The following is an 18,202-nucleotide window of genomic DNA, read 5'->3' on the forward strand; positions in this document are numbered from 1 at the left end:
CAGTTTTTGGCTTTTTGACCTGAAACCATCTTTACATGAATTACATGTGAAATACTCAGCCTGCATAGAGTGTGCAGGAGGAAGCATACGCTACACCCACTATGTTGCTGTTAAACATAGTGGGTGTAGTGGGATGGACACAAATGGCCATTACGGGGACTTTGTACTAGAAAGCTGACAAGTTAAAGACCATTTAATGTGTGCTTTGACATTTGCATTCTCACTTACAACTCCACCAGGTGACGTTTAGAAAAGTTCAGGCCTGTAGTAACTGTAAGGAAATGGCTTTACGGTGACAAGAAGGCTTCTGAACGCTGCACAGCAGTCTCTCTTCCTACTGACAGCCCAAAAGAATGTGATTCCTCCTAAACCAGTGTATCACTTTTTGCTTTCTACACAGGTTGAACTAATTAGAATCGAGAACATTTAGAGATCTCATTCAGTGTATTTTGGGACTTTAGACTACATCACCACCTACCTCCTAAACACGTAAACGTAAAACGGCAAAGTGTTGCTCTAGAAACAAGTCTTGTTATTCAGCAGAAGTCATGTCAGGCACTTTGGCTACGTTCACACTGCAGGCGAAAGCACATTAAATCCGACTTTTTTGAACCTATGCGACTCATATCCAATCATGGTATGACAGTTTGAACAGCACAAATCTGATATTTTCAAATCCGACCTAAGTCACTTTCGTATGTGGTGCTGAATCCAATACATATCTGATGTTTTAGAAAGCGACTGCTGTTAGAATGGTCATGTCGCATTGAATCCGTCTTTTACGTCACTGACACAAGACAGACGCCAATTATCTGCGCCGGAGAAGACAAACGAGAAAGCATGGCGGCCACTGTTAAAGCACGGGCTCTCTTTTTTCTCGGTGTCCTTCTTTCTCTAATTAATTTGTCAAAATTCTGTCGGTTACAACTGTGCAGAAATTGCTGCTGCAACAACACCTACTAGCTCTGTAGCTGCCATTTTTACTTCCGTAAACAGAGCGCGTTGTGTGTGATGTCTTCTTTTGCTCATGCGGGCCGCTTTGAGGGCCGTGAACCGTTCACACTAGAGCGCGTTTGCTGTCACATTTTATTTGTAGTGTGAACAACCAGACAAAAAAAAAAAAATCGGATTTGATCAAAAAAATCGGAATTGAGCATTAAAACCCGCAGTGTGAACGTAGCCTTATTTGGACAATCGTTTTGAAGCGTCCATTACCGAAGCTCATGCACAGAACTGCAGGTCAAATCTCATTTAAAAATAAAAACCAACGGTTTCAGAAACGTCTGCTGACTCATGCAGGCTTTTTCCCCCCGTTTTAAATTATATGCCTTTCACCATCTTTGCTGTTGTGGAGTTCGACCAAAGACTTCAGTGCAGGTTTCTTAAAATGCCGTGTCTCTCTTCTAACATTCTTGCTGTTAATCTTATGTGGGCTGTGGTCAGCTTATGCAGCTGAACACTGCAGCTGCACAACCCCTGTGTGTGTCCAGAGAGGCTCACTTATCAAAGGGCAGCAATCTCAAACCAGACAACTGAAATGATTTCCAAGCACTGCCTGCCCTTAAACCTCACTCATTTATATCCAGTGTAGTAATGAATAGGGTGAAAAATGTATTGATTACTGAAGAAAAAGAAAAATTCAGACAGTGGATGAATTGAGGGCTGCACCAAGTCGTAGTATATGATCAATTTTGACTATTTTGAATGGTTTTAAACATGCAAAGCTACTTTAGTAGACTCTAATAATAAAAATGTTGCAGCTGGATATGACCAGTTTAACAAAACAATAAAATATGAAAAGAAATCAAAATGAGACTCCATTTCAGGGAAATGGGAGAAATCCCATAAACAGTCAGATTACAGCGAGAACTGCAGAGAGATGCTACAGATTTCATAATGAGTCTGGGGAGAACTGGCTAGAGCCCAGTGGTTGCCACGGTGCTAGAGGATGCTGTTTGCGTGTGTCCAGAGCAGCTCGGTTATCAGAGGGCAGCAATCTCTCGCCAGACAACTGGAGTGATTTCCAAGCGCTGCTTGCCCTCCTTTTCTCAGCTCTGACGAAATTTGATATTCACAGCATGTCTTGCTCTTGCCACACATCACGAGAAGCAGGGACGGCAGCTCAGCTGCTGCATTGGGCGAGCAAGGCTCATAAATGCCTATTCTCTCTCTTTCCTCCTCTCTCTTCCTCTCAGCGCCATCCCCCTCTCCTCCCACTCGCTCGACATAACACAGGGACAGCCATAACGACACACGCAAACACACCAAATTGCAGCTGAGCTATTGCTATGATGGCAACAGATTACAGTCAGAGAACAGAGAGCAGGTCTAGACACAGTTCCTCGAGGAATAAAAGGTTTTAAGTTCTCAGATGGGAGGCTGTGTGAGTCTGCCAAAAATGCAGAACCACCTCACAAACTGGAGACACTCAGCATGCACTTAGAAAGAGTTGATGACCAGTTAAACAACAGCAACCAGAATGTTGTCTAGTCACACAGAGACAGGGCTCAGTCACATTGCAAACACACATGCGCTTACATATGTACATACAAGCTAGGCTATTTTTAGAGCTTGGCTTGCAAAACGTCCCTCCCCCCTCCCCTTTTTAATAAGCCTGCCCTCAAAATGACTGTACAGTGCTATGGAATTAAAAATTGATCAAAAAGAACCCTTTCAGTTGGAGCTGTGCAGTTGTGTATGAAAAAGACAGCAAGACTGGTTTTTGTTTTTGTTTTGTTTGCTGTTGTGGATTTTTTTTTTTTTTTTGGCTAGATGATTTTGATTTGTGTTGTTGGTTTTTTTGGAGGGGGGTATCAGGAACACCAGTCTTTGCACAGGTGGCAGAATCCACTCATATAAAGCAAATATGCTCTGCAGCTAAATACATGCAGATATTTGAAGCTTAGAAAACAACATTCAATTCCACTTTACTTTCAGACAGAGTTAATATGGCCCAGTTTATGCCATAAAAGAACTGGCTACAATCAGCAATCAGCCAAATACCTACATCTTTAGGAACCAGTTGTGTCCCCAGTTCCAGCACCACCCTGATGCAGCAAACTGACTGTTTCACAGAACCATCTAAGAAGTCATCCTTGGAAATTCAGTCAGTGATTCAATGAACCACATGTCTATTACTGTTTACATCCTTAATCAGCAGCATACTTTGCTTTAATATCGATGAAGTAAAACCCTGGAGTTCTGATACAACTGATACTAAGACAGCACTGCCATTAACCTCATGTCATTCACATTGGTTCTGAGTTTCAGGCCACCTGCTATATTAACCCAACGACAGCATGAAGAGGAAGCAATGCAGTAACAATGCATTTGTTAACCTCATTCATCTTCAGGTCAGTGAGTGGCCACCAGTGGATGGATATCAGCTGAATAGATAAAGCTGCATTAAGTCATAGCATTTGCACATTTCCCTTTTTTTTAACTTCTTAAGAACCGTTTTTATATATGTAAACACAAGAATTAATTCACATTAGCTAACTGAATGGCTCAAGATTTTGCCTTAAAATTTCCTGGTGTTTAAGATCAGGGTAAACTTGGTCTTGTCTGTCGGCACATAAGAGTGGCTGTAAAAAACAAACAAACAAACAAACAAAAAAGCCCAAATATACAGACTCTAAATCTGTTGGAAACACTGAATTGAATCCAGTCTGAGTTGTATAAAAACTAGCATCAACCAAAACAACACAATTGGCTTACTGACATTGCAGAAGAATTTAGTTGTTTAAATCCTTCCATCCCATCTCACTGGACCTGATCTAGGACACTTGGCAGAGAAGTATACTGCATTACATGATCCCAAAGCCAAACTATAATTCAATTACTACACAACAGACAAAAAAAAATCCTGTAAATTCTATCACTGAACAGAAGGTTAATAAGAAAGCTTACACGCTGAAGCAACAGGAGGCTACTCCACCCCGAACTGCAGATATACCCATCGCTACTGGTACAAACTTATCTGCTTTATTTGACTTTGTAAGTGCACGTGCGTACACCCAACCAACACACACATACACACGCCTCATTAATATCAATGCTGAATGGCACAGCATGGTAGGTTCAAAGCATTCCTCCCTCCCCCCACCAGCAGTGATTCAAGCTTTCTTCGGCCTGCCAAATTCTTTCACTCTTTTTCAACAAGGTCTTAATCTGCCTTGAAATTCTGCAGAGTTCTCTTGCAGTAGTGCCAGTGGCCCTGAGGGAACACAGAGTGGGAAGTCTCCCACTCTCACAGGCTGGGTGCACAAAGCAGGGCCCACCCTCTCTCTCCCTCCCCTCCTTTGAGGGGACAATGGTGCAGAGGAAGAGGAAGAGACCGACGCTGAACCGAGGGCCTAAAATGACCCAACAACACGTGCCAACATGGTCCCTTTTCAGACCACACAGAACCACATTAAAGAAACAACCTGCTTTGAAAAAGAAGACATGGTGCCATACTGAAGAACTTGCCCTTCTTTTGCACTTTACATTAAATGTTGGGGTTTTTTTCTCCATAGAGCCAAACTGAGAGGCGACGACTCCCTGTGAGCCTACCTCTCCTGCCTCTCTAGTAGGCATCCATCTCGTCACAGAGTTAAATCACATTACCTCGCTGGCAAAGCCATCTGGCAGCTTGTGCAGCTACAGAAAAACAACAACAGCAGCACCACCAAGGCCTCGCACTGTCACAGCCTGCATGCCCTACTGACTTGGAAAACAGACAGGCCGAGTGTTCCGATAAGAAATCAGATTTAAAGAAAAGCTTGCTAAAACACCTTTACAGAGAGCACAACAAAAAGGGTAATGCACAGAAAGACATTCTTACCTGGTGCTGACTGCTTGCCTTTACAATTTTAACAATCTGTGCTGCAGATGTGCTAATATTCTATAACATACAAAAATCAAACATGAGACAATTGGAATAAAGTGATTACTTCTTAGCTTTCCTTATTGCTAAGAAGCCATCTTTTCGGCTTGTATAAATCATACATGGGTCTCCCCCGACATAACAGCAAGCTTCCTGCAATTTAGAAGCACATTATCTTTCCATATCTCTCTTTTAGTTGAATTACAGAGCACCTCCTTAAAACGTTCTTCAAATAATGCATGCTGTAATGGTACAGCCCTTGTCAGGAATGTTAGAAGGCAGTCAACATGTGTGTATTCCATCTGTGTTAACTTTGGCAGTGCTGCTGGTTTTACTGGTTAGAGAATGAGAGGAGACAGCAAAACAAAGCTTTCCAAGTGCTTACTGTACTGCTGCATACATGTCTGTGGGAATGACGCTGAGTTACAGTGGCAGCCGAGCAGGTGCTTTAAACTCACCGTGAAGGAGCACACGCTGAAGATAGATTCTTTTTAGTGGATCGATGCAGCATTGTGAAAAGAATATTAGGGGGAGGGGTGGCAGGGTCAAACTTGAACAATAGGAATACAGTACTGATCTAACCTGTGGGGCGAAAAAAAGATATCCAGCAGCTCTGGGTGTTAATGTAAAGTCACCTCTACTACCTCAGCATGAATCGAGGTGAAAGGGAACAGAATGTGTTGGGGACAAAGTATGCTGCAGTGTCAGGCTTGTGCCCTCGACAGTGATGAGTTCGGTTACCCACAGAGAAGCCGGAGGGAGCTATTACGGCCATCAATCAGGTTGTCGCAGCAGCAGCAGCAGCAGCAAGGACACTGAGGGAGCCTCTGTATACTCACAGCTCCTTCAAGACAAAAGCAGACCAAGCTGAGGAAACCCCTCATCCAGATCCTCACCAACTGAACCACTCGCTGCAAGTCACACCTCGACTTTCTCTTCTCCATATTCCCTGTCTTGTTGCTCTACTGTCCTGCCAATCAAGGCACAAAAACCACTGCCTGTCACCGTGTAGTCACGACTGACTGCGGCTGGTTACTACAACTACTCTGATAATCTTTGTCGAGTTCCAAGTCCACTGCAAAGAATTTCAACCCCAGGGGCATTTCAGATGTTTACTAATCTGAAGTGAATGCTTGGAACTTTCTTTGGTTAATTAAGTTGCATGAATTGTATTTGTTTAGTGTTTTCTGGAATCACATAGAAATTAAAGGCTGACACAGCATCGTAGTTGTGTTACATTCATAACCATAAAACAGTTATTTTGGTCAATTTAATGTGTGAGCCATATGCTGGATTAGATGCGGTGCCTTCCACTTATTGAGCATTTTTAAAAAATTAAAAGGATCTGGAAAATTGCCAAATGTGAATTACACTCGAGCAGTAACACATCACAAAGTTGAATGACTTCATCACCTCTGGCTAGATGTTGCTCATTAGCTGCATCTATCCAGCCTCTCTGTCTGTATTCCACCACAAAGACCAGCTGTGGTACTCTGGCATTCAGACAGAGACAAAGTCTCCTCCGTATCCATATGTGATGCTCACAGGCCTATGTGAACTGGAGTCAGAGGACTTTGCCTAGGGCTGTGCGATATGACCAAAATCTTATATCCCGATATAAGACATCTATCGTCCCGATAATGATATAAATCACAAAAATTTAACATTTTCTGTAAATTCTGTGAATCTCAGGCAGCTCGACTTGCGTGAAGTGTTTCCAGCTGGGCGTCGTGTACCTGGAGTCGAGTGTTTTAACCGATGCATGAAACGATACATTTTTAGACTAAAGTTGTAACAGCCGCCGTTTTCTTTGTGAGTATTTATAACACGGCGTGATGCAGGGTAAAGCCTGTTCTAATGTTTGAGTCTAAGGTTTATTTTTTAGCACCTGACGGCTCTTTTTTGCTTCTCATCCGTAAATACTCCGCATACTCTTTCACGTGATTCAGTTTATTTTGAAAAGTCTCAACAGGATCTTGAGCTTTATTGTGAAAGGTTTATGTGGAAAATAAACAAGCGGACACGCGATGGTTTTACCGTCGTTGTTGCTAACGACAACGCATAAAAACAGGCGCCTGTCCGTCCATAGTGTGGTTATATTAAATATAAGAGAAAGAGAGAACTTTAAGAAATTAATATGGCCACTACAGTGACCATCAAAACGATGAAAAAAATATTGCCGTAAACTAGGGCTGCTCGATTATGGCAAAAATGATAATCACGATTATTTTCACTGAAATTGAGATCTCGATTATTTGACGATATTTATTTAACAATAACAATGTATTGAATAATGACTTTAAAGATTGTCAAAAAAATAATATAAAATAGTGTGCAAATACTGATAACAGTGCAAATGTTTGCAATATAAAAAATAAATGAAAAATGTAAACATCTATGCTTAGTGAACTTTGCAGTGTTGCTCTGTGGTGCAGTTACGACACTGTAGCAAAGTTTACACACTATGTCTACTTGATCCACGTCTGACTCCGCGAACCCATGTTTTTTTACCTCTCTTTTCAACCAAGAGCAGTCACTCTCCTCTCCAAATAACTTCTCCTTAGCTTTCCGAGCTTCCCTCGGGTCCTCTTAATCAGCGGTCCCCAACCCCCGGGCCTCGGACCAGTACCGGTCCATGAGTCATTTGGTACCGGCCGCGAGAGTTGAGGCTCAGGTGTGAAATGTATAGTTTTCAGGGTTTTTATCGGTTTTCAGCGTTATTTTGTTATCGTTTTTATCGTTTACTCGGTTTTCCTTGGTCTTTTCACGTGTGTTATGAATAAATTTTCTTTTTTTCGGTACCGGTACTAGTTTTATTTTGTTGTATTTATCCGCGACACCTTAATGGCCGGTCCATGAAAATATTGTCGGGCATAAACCGGTCCGTGGCGCAAAAAAGGTTGGGGACCGCTGCTCTTAATTGTTGTGACACGTGTTCGAAATGCAGAGAGGTGCGCTCGATTTGCCACACGGAGCAGTGCGAGAGTAAAGCACGAGGGAGGGGCTAATAATCGGCTCAGTCATTTTTAATGATTGTTGAAAGCCCAGATCATAATCGTGATTAAAATTCGATTAATTGAGCAGCCCTACCGTAAACAGTTTATTTTGCGACACCACGAAACAAACGATAGTGTAAACTTAAACTATAGATGTTTTTATATCGTCATCCGATATATATCGTTATATCGAACAGCCCTAACTTTGCCTGTTTACTTATTAAAGCTCTTCAGCGTGGCTCCCCTGACTGCGTCTGGTTAAGTCCCTCTGAAACCAGACAGCACACCCCAGAGAGGATGTCAGTAGGCCCCTTCAATGGAGATGTGACAAAAATGGTAGTACTACCAGCAGACCATGGGTACAGAGCGACTGCTAGTGTGGTGACTTGCCTCTGGAGTGAACTGAAAATGTGCTACAACTAATGTGCATGTGCACACAAACAAACACATACATTCGTTAGTATGCGAGAGACATTTTCCAACAACTGTTAACTCATCTACAACCATAGATGGACAGATATGGAACAATTATAAATGCAAATCTGTCCTCGGAGAAGTTAGTCCTGGTTACAGCCCTAGCAGTGAGTTAAGAGTGGAAGCCAATGAAACAAACACAGGAGGCTGGGCTTTGTCACTTCATATCAATGGCAGGCATGGAGTAAATCTTTGGAAACAGTCGCATTCACTTCAATAAAGAATGACACACTGATAGTGATGATAGGGAAAAATGGAATTGTGGAGAGGGGGGGGGGGGGGGGGGGGGGGGGGGGGGAGTCCTGAGTATTGTGATTAACCATTCATCCACCAACGAAGTCAATGTTGTGGAAACATTTGACATCAGATACGCGATCAGAAGAGTCAATAAGTCAAACCAAAACATATAACTTCTAAAAGCATTAGTCATACAGGATTTATAGATTAAAAATAATAACATACCTTTTTCTTAAAACATTAAGTCACTGTACATGCTCTCCAAACATACTGGTAAAAAGTAACTGCCAGTACTGCCAAAAAAAACCCAAAAACCCAAACACCTCCTTTGTCCTCTGCATGTAGAACATCAAGTATTTAATTGATTTTCAAATGAACAGTAACTCTGTGTCCCCACATCGAAAATGTTCCTTCCTCTATTGAAGATTCAAAGAGCCCTGACAAGAAGCCGGGCCTCATCTGAAGGGAAGGAAAAAAAAAAACATCACAGGAGGAGGATTAGTGCAGAGCAGCCTTCGGTCTTCTTTTGTGTTTCTACTCTATCACTATGGTAAACCTGTAGCCATTACATCTGGTGCACTTAAGCTTAAACAAAAGTGTAAAATCAGTGGGGGAAAAGAACGAAAGGCAACTCCAGAGGAAACCTGTCAACAAATAAACATCTTAATCATAAAGCAATTAGAAGTAACTGGAGCAACAGTTAGAGGACGATAAGTGAACCCTGGTAACCGACAGAAAGACAGGAGAGTAAACAGTAAAGGGAACAATGACCTTCTGTTTAATGAGCCAGTCTCCTTTCTAGTCTGCCCATTATCCTATTAATGGATCAGGAGGAATTCCTTCAGATGGTATTAAGGGTTCCCCTGGAGAGTGCTAAACCTGGGAGGGAAAGGGCCAGAGTAGAGGAAGAGGCCCTCATTTTTACCACCCTCTGGGCTTCAATGCTTGGCCCTCTCATTCAGGTCAATTGGTCATGCACTTTCTCCCCCTCTCCGCTCTCATGCGTACCCAACAAACACTCTAGTGTACACATCCAAGCGATGAACCAAAACAGTGTGCCTCCTGCTGCCACGAGGACCAGGCCCCATCAGCGTATCTAGTTTGTCAGCTTCAAGCCTGGAGATGCATGCCCTTAAAAGGTTTCCGGCACCTCAACAGCACCAATAACTTTTATAACGAAAGGATTCCTTGTATTGTCTTCCTCTTGAGCTAAACCAAAGATGGGCATGCACGTACAGTATGTGTGCTGCAGAGGCAGGACAGTCTCTGAATGCTAACAAAGAGTGGGGAGGGAAAAAAAGCAGGAAACTTGGCATCAAATTACACAGTGGGAGTGTGCGTGGCTTAGGTCAGGGAAGGACAGGAAATATGAGGCCTGGGGTTGTGGAAAGAGCCACGTGGTGTGGATGCGCTGTTGACCGCTTAGACCAGAGTAAACACGCTAATGATAAAGGCACATGAACAGTCTGAGGAGTCAACGCAATGAAACCATAAAAGGCAAAGTGAAATCTGAAGAAGAAAAAAAAAAAAACCTTTCTAGTAGGTGTGGCTTGTTTCTAAGCTGCAGGAAAGGAAAGGAAGAAAGAAAGAGATCCCTCTCCACTTCAATGCTTTCCAGATGGTGATGTAATTTCAAATCTGAAAATGTGGCCACACAACTGATACATAAACTGAACGAGAGAGGGATCCAACTATGAGAATCTGCAGGGCATCGACAGCGATGCACAGACTGCAGACAAGATATTCTGTCATTACTGCAAGTGGAAACAACACAGAGCCCGATATTCAAACTGCAGATACAACACGCACAGCAGAGAAACGAGGCTCGTTCGTGTGCTGCTGAACCTGTAAGAACTCAATCAATGAAAGCTCTTAATGCTCCACTGGGATCCTCGCTTTTGTTTCACTGCTGCATACTCAAGAATGTTAACCAATCAGATAGGATCAGAGGCATAAGCATTTAGACAAGTGTGTTGGCAAACACACGTGGGTCAAACCAACCGTATCGACAAACCATCATTGTTATGACAATTATGTAGCTGGCTCTTTTTCACTGCAGACATTTGTGCATGTCAGAGCAGGAAAAACACAAGTGGAATGTGGCTGGATATTATTCAGCTGAGTGACCTGCACCAGTGGTCTTTCACTTGAAGGGAAGTGAGTCATCATACCTGCGACATACTATCAGATGTTTAATACTACTATTCAGAATGTTAATATTACTTGTGTTTGCTACAGGATTATTGGCAAATAAGAAAAAAAAAACTGTACCATTTAGTTGTTTTAGTGTACACCTCCCTTCAGATGCATATTTTTGCACACGTTTGTAGCCTCCTAAATCTTCTAACACCAAAAACATTAATATATTAATATATTAGTTACTGTCAACCACATTTTATTAAGAGGCCATCAAATTATGATGACTTCTTACAGCCCAAGGTAACAAAGACTTATCTGACAGGAAGCCTAGATTATGCGGTTCACTATCACAGTTCATATCAAACAGAAAGGGGAAATAAAATTGTTTAAGACAAAAAAATGTTTAAAAATTACTTAAATGAACCATTAATGTTCAAACAATGGATCTGCTTATCACTATCATTACTACTACTACTACTACTACTACTACTACTACAACAATTTGAGACGAGAAAAAGGTAGTAATTAATAACATACACAGAACAGCCACAACAACTGCTTTGACGTTGTGCCACTAAAATAGCTCTTCCCTCCATAACGTACATAAGACGTCTGGGTGTCAGGCACTGAAACACTGGAAGCAAATTCTCTGGGTTCTGTGGTTTGCTACACGTAGAACCTCCATGGAACGGGCTTGTTCTCTGGTGGAAGTTGATTTGGATAAGGATTTGGGGAGTTCAGGGGCTGGGTCAACACACTGGTCTCTTCATGTTTGTTGTGCAGATAACTGTCCTGCTGGAGGATACCGTTGGTGGATAGAAGTCCCATTATCTGAGGCAAGTTGGGTGGTAAAAATCAAACTACCGTCCACATGACTGGCAGGATGCAGGGTTTCCCAGCAAAACAATGAATGTTATCCACACCACCAGTCACTTCAGGTTTTAATATTGGACCTTATCATTCACACTAAAATCAGTGCATGCCTCTGCTCTAGGGATTGCAACACTGTGTTTATTGAACTGTGGTACTTTCTGATCAACATACAGTACATTCACCTAACAAGCCATCACTGCAGTTTCTGGGTCTGTATATTCAATTTGCATGAGAACCACTGCATGTGAACGTGCAGACCTGAACACAAACAGGGCCAAACCACAGCAGACACCTTCCTCACCATGACCCGCTGTTCTTTTCCCCCCACCTCTGTTGTAAAGCCTTTAATCCTCACTGAGGGCACATCCTGCTGGACGCTGCTCCAGGTCATCCTGCGACCCAGGAGCACTGATTGGGCGAGGGGGCAAGTGTAACTCACCATTTCCCCCCACTGGGGACAAACCTTGCTAAGAATATCTATAGTCACTACACTGCAATGTGCCTTCACCCATCAAACAAGGTTGAAAAGAGGGCACAGTGATTGCTGGAGGATTTGGCACAGGTTGCTAATGCTGTGCCATTGTACAGGAAAAACATTCTTTTGTTTTGTGGGGATTAAAGTGGCCAGAATGCCTGGCTGTAATGGCTTTACCGAAGAGCAGGGCATGTGGCACAGTTCAGAAAAAACACACATCTACAATAAATATCTGCAACACATTTGTATATATGTGTATATTTTATCTAAAGCAGCACCTGCAAGCCACGATAGTTACTCCACATACTGTAGGGGTCTTGTCCGGGCTTGTAGCGCTGAACATTACACACTCACACAATGCATGTTCCGTTTTGTATACAATGACAACCTCTGTTGTCAAGGCTATTAATGTAAAGTCACGACTGCCCTGCTTTATCAACGCATGATACAGTAATTATTCTATACATTTCTCTTCCACCACATAATACTGTCACCCATTTTACAGTTAGGCAACAAAATGGTGTTTATCCTTTCAACTTACCAACCCCCCCAAAAATAAATAAATACATATATATATATATATATATATATATATATATATATATATATATATATATATATATATATATATATGAGCTGCATGCTAGCCACACTCCACAGGTTGCTATAAATACAAAATATAATAAAGGCATCGCAGCGGGAAAGGTACGAGTTTCCCTGAATGCCACATGTGGCAGACAGACACAAGCGGAGCCCCACGGACTAAAAGGTGTCCGCCACCGCACCACGATGAAGCGAAAACAAAGCACAGCGGAGAGCTCCCACTACTGCAACAGGGCTGCATGCCGCGTTGGTAAAACGTGTCAACACCCTACAACATCTTCCTGTCACATACATAAAACACCCGTTAGGTTTCCTCTGAACAATACAGCGCGGACGTGTTTGTGCGCGCGTGTCCAAACAGCAGCAGCAGCGAAGGCAACAAACCTGTGACACGCCGCGTGCAGCAAGCTTTAGCTTACTGAGGAATCAACGAGAATAAAACACAGGACAAGGCTAACCTGCTGGTGTTGCTCCAAATATCCGCACCACCGGCACTTTCTTCACGTCGCTCTCCCTGAATTCAGAATAGCAGACGTCCAGGTCTTTAATGGGACTTGTCAGGTAGTAGTCTGCGGTGACGATTCGTACAGCAAACATGACTGCCGCGTCCGTCAAATAAGCCAAAAAACTTTAGCTGCTAGGAGTCCACAAGATTCAGGGACCACGGTGGCCAGTCGATACCAGCCGAAGACTGCTGCTGTCACGGCGGTAACACAACGGCAGAGCGGAGGTAAAGCCCAGTTGTGTCCCATGGAAGAAGGAAAAAAAAGAAGAATGGGAAAAAACGCGAACAAAGATTCCCGTTGGCTACAACGCTTCCCGAGGTGCCGTCGCCGTTAATGTCCAGCTGCAGCCACGGAGAGCTAAACTCGACGGTGGCGGGTTGTTATCAGGCGCTCCGCAGCTGTCAGCTTCATGTTTTTAGTAGTGATTGCGGCTGTCTCGTGATTTTAGCTATCTCTGTGGTGTTGTAAGCCAGGAGGACATTCCTTCCAGTATGTAACGTTATCTCCCGAAATCACCCCTCAGAACTAGTCCCAGCCAGTCCGCTTTTCTCAGGTAGACCCTCAGTCTTCCTCTTGCTCCCTCTTCTTCCATATCAGGCTAGCCCGCGTTAGCTAACCTTTCACAAAGCTACTCAAAATCCAAAGAGTTGTACTTCCGAGTGCACACTTCAGAATAAAATGATTTTTGACTAGTCCAGCGCAGTGATACAAAACACTGGAGTGAGAATAACCATTTTATTTTGAAAGGCTCAGCCATGGCATACGTTGTTTATGGGCTACGTAACCGGGAGGCATACATACTTGGTTTTTTGGACCATCTCTCCGGCTAAGCGCATTAGGCCACAAAGCTGCATCTGTTTGGAAATTCCCATCATTCAAATAAGATTATTCCGCCAGCAGGAGACAGAATGTGCTATCCCTCAGCTTCTTAGTGTGTAACGGTTGCAGAAACCTTCAGGTTAGAACGTTTTATGTGGTGAGTTGTCCTAAAAATACCCTTATAAGCATGTCACAAATCAAATGCACGAAGCCACCGGTTCTATCCTGTTACATCCTGATTGGCATTTTTTAAATAATATAAATATGAAAATAGACGCAATTTTTGCTAATACAGATCCAAGATTCAATATTTGTTTTTACAACATAAGTGACAGGAATTTATTTTTTTGAGCTCGCATTGCAGGGCATGGCATTTAACACTCTTATCTGTTATAATAAAAGCGGAATATGATGTTTCAAAACTGATTAAATGAATGAGAGGACGTTTCAGCTGTAATAATATGTAGAAGTGTGTGCACTGGGAGGCCTGTATATGAAGACTCATGCCATATTCCAATGTGGAAGCAGGGCCAGACACTAAACTCCCTTTGGTGTCTGAGGTGTTCGTTAAAATGCACTAAGTTATTGATATGCTCTTTATGTTTCATAACCCACCCTGCCCACTCATCAGGACCTGTGTTTTTCCAGATCAAGGAAACAGACAGTAAAAATCATGTCAGATCCCCCACAGCCAGGTCACATCATCTCTGATCTGAAACCTTTCACCTAACACTGCAGAGTACTTAGCACCACAAACAAACATTGGCAAGAGCATTGTTATTATAGGTGTTATATCATTACACTGTGTAGGTATGTGTAAATTAGGGGAAAGGGTAATATCCTATTTATCTTATTGTGAGGAAGGAAAATTATCCTAATAAGAGGAGGATGATTACATGTCCTGTCTGTGAAGCATTTTTGAGACTTTACATGGTACATTGACCTGTACAAGTCCAATTGACTTGACTTGACTTTAAGTTATAAGGGGTAGGAGGAAGTATATTTCTGACTCATATGAGAACAATGAGCATATGAAGTTATAGCTTATGAAATGTCTCTTCTTTTCTTTTGTTCCAAACAGAAAAGAAGAAGAAGAAGACTTCTTGCTTAAAGCTGATTCATTCCATGTCAAAATAATTTTTTATACAGTAGTATTTTAAAACTATGAATGTAGCTTATGGCTGTGAAATAAGAAACCAATGTTGGTGTTCACATGTTCTTTATAATGGTCTGGAAATAGCGCATTGATCAAATACCTTCAGTTCTTGGGAAATGTTTCAGAATTACAGCAGATCTCAGGATCAGCGGATGCTTCTCTGCTTTATTGCCTATTAAGCTTGTCCTTGTTCCTTATGGTATCAACAGCATCCTGTTGTTGCAACACCTTGAAACAAGTTGTTTTTTTTTTACTTTTTATGCACTTTCTATGATTTGGTGTGACCAGCACTCACAGGTGCTTTTTATTGATGCCTATAACACATCTCCAAGCTCTTCATAATTCTGCTCAGATTCCTCAAACAGCCAGTACATGGCAGGCAGCAGTACTGGATGTGCTGAGCTCACTGCTTTCTCCTCTCCGGTGACAGAGCCATAACCCTCTACAAACAGCTGGTTCGGTCCAGTTCATGCTGGGGACACGGCAGTCAACGACTCCCCGATGATAAAAATGTTTCATTAGCATTTTCATCAGCATACGCTCCAGCAGACAGAGGGAGCCTCTGTCTGCTGGAGTGTGCGCTGACCTTGAGTAAGAGCCTGGCCCTCTTAATGAACCAATCGGCAGTCGTATGCTTGCATTTGCCAGCAGCATGCCCGAGGTCTGAGAGCACTTATCAAACAAATCCAAAAATATTATAGATGCCATATTTAATGTAGTGTTTGGTGGGAGCTTTTAGCTAAAGTGCTTTACAGTGCTAAGTGCATACATTTTTAGTATGGATGAGCCCAGTGGGAGCAGAGCCTAAAACTTCCTGCTTCATAGGCAATCTGTTCTTAAGGATTTGTTCTCCTCAGTGAAGGAGAGGAGGGAAACGAGTGACATCCTTGAGCTGTTTCATGTGTCTGCCATTAAGGACTTTGAGCTCTTACATATTCTTCTGTCAAACCAACGTGTAACAGTTATAAGTTTGAACATGCTTTAATGGAAGTGGGTTTGTACATAGATCACAAATTTGGTTCTTTTGCCTTTTATCTCCAAAACTTGATTTTAAACAATTCTCACTATCACAGACTTTATTTCTTCCATTACGGTCAGTTCTTTTGCACCAATCTGTACCCTTTCAACATCAGTCTAAGGTAGAGCCATCTCAAGTAGAACACAGCAAGACCTTTATTTCTCACCTGGTTTTAGATGTGTTAGTGTGAGACAAGTTGGTTCAGGTCCTTCTGATATCAGCCTGCTTTGCGTCTCCTGTTTGGCGATGTCACCTTCTTACATGCGCATGTCCCACCTGTTCTCATGTAAGTGAATAATCAGTGGAATTTACCATCTCAGATTTGTTAAAATCTAGCAACATTTGTGGATATATTCAGATTTGGTGTGTGTTCAAAATATGTTGCACATTTCTCTGTTAGGCGATGAGTCTGAAGAATCATGTACATATCAGGTTTTATTTGTTTCTGATGTTTTCTCTGTGCCTTCTGTGTTTATTAGGGTTATCCTTTATGTGCCAGGGTTCTCTGTTTGGGTTATGTCATGTTTTGCTTTGAAGATTAGTTCTAATGTGTCTCCTTGTAGTTTTACTTCCTGCTTACCTTGCATGCCCACTTTTGTGTTTGTCTGCCCCGCTCTCATTAGTTCCACCTGTGTTTGATGGGCTTCACCTCTGTCTAATGCTATATAGTCCTGCCTTTCCCTTTGTCAGTGCATCTGTTTGTGCGCCATGTGTTCTTGTAGCATTTGTCATGCTTTTAGTCTGGGATTGCTGTTTTCCTTTAGGCTATGTGTGCCTGGATGTTAATCAGCCTCTTTGTCCTGCATTTGGACTGTGTGTTTCAGTGCTTCCTGGAACTGAGATAACAATATTGAGTATGTGTGGAGGTTACTGAGATTACTGTGAAACATTCACTGGTTGCATGAGCTCATTCTTTAATGCAATGTTTTAGGGGGGGAAAATCAATAGATAGATGTATATATATAGAGAGAGAGATGGATATATATTGGAAGGGTAGCTTAATGGTCAAAGTTTTGTTGATGAAACTGTTTTTATTTTTAATTGTTGCACAGGTCATGTTCTTGCCGTTTCACCTAACGTGGGTAAACACACATTAGTGTTTTGCCCACATTATCCTGGGAAGGGTTTGGATCTTGGGTTTTACAGCATTCCCAATAATGGTAACACTTGAGGAAAAGCATTTTTCATGAACAGTCTCTTCTAAGAATTCTGTACAATTTGCAAAAAGCAGGCAATGCAGGCAAAAGAGTGACAGACCTCTAATTGAACATATTAATGTCATTTTGATTCCCCATAGGGCTTTTCTGTAGGATTCTCATGTATTGTAGGTGTAACTTCATGCTCTTTAGGAAGAATATGTGCATTTGGGTGCTTTGGATCCACCAGATAAGACTGAGTGGAGTGGTGTGCAGGTCCTGAAACGATAACAAACAGTGGATTTTTTTCTTTTTCTGTCAGGTTTGGTAAACAGGCTGTGCACACTGACAGAGTGAAATGAAGTTCAGAGTGAAAATCTGGCAGTTAAAGGTGCCCCACACAATGCTGGCTTATCAGGGAGTCAGTGGTGGAACATATGGACCGGATGTTTCTGCCAGGCTTCCTGGGCCCCTGTCTACATGTTTTATCACACTGATGCTTTATGACCGACATTTTTTTTTTCTTTTTTGTAATCTGTTCAAAGTAAAAGGTGACCCCAGTTTAAAAATAAATAAATACACATTTTTACATGTATTTTTTAAATAAAAAAAAATAAAACAATGTATAATTGGAGAAGACATTGGCGCTTTCACCATGAACAGATGAATGATGCTGGGTGTTATTGTTTGGTACATGCTGCCATCTTCTGGTTCTTCCAGTTAGCCTCTGCATTACACCAAAGTACTTCTCTGCGAACGGGGATGGATCGTCTACATAACTGTCCAGGTTCACCATAGACTTTGCGCTACTGTAGACTCGACCTCTGCGAGCATGTGGCTATCTGGAAATGTGCTGTTTACTTTAAATAAGCGCAAATAAATAAGAACAACAGATTCAAATTG

The 18,202-nt window shown here is 42.1% G+C and overlaps 1 protein-coding gene across 2 annotated transcripts in view; it reads right to left on the reverse strand.

The window, feature by feature from the left end:
* The window catches only part of rev3l (REV3 like, DNA directed polymerase zeta catalytic subunit), a 77,435-nt gene extending 63,609 nt beyond the window's left edge, over positions 1–13,826 (reverse strand). For both annotated transcript variants that reach the window (XM_063495543.1, XM_063495542.1), the window contains exon 1: positions 13,123–13,826. In XM_063495543.1, coding sequence (XP_063351613.1) covers positions 13,123–13,261 — 139 coding nt within the window. In that variant the 5' untranslated portion in view covers positions 13,262–13,826. The remainder of the gene's footprint in view (positions 1–13,122) is intronic.
* Between the last annotated feature and the right edge of the window lie 4,376 nt (positions 13,827–18,202).

Source organism: Pelmatolapia mariae, linkage group LG15, assembly GCF_036321145.2.
Source record: "Pelmatolapia mariae isolate MD_Pm_ZW linkage group LG15, Pm_UMD_F_2, whole genome shotgun sequence".
Classification (NCBI taxonomy): domain Eukaryota; kingdom Metazoa; phylum Chordata; class Actinopteri; order Cichliformes; family Cichlidae; genus Pelmatolapia; species Pelmatolapia mariae.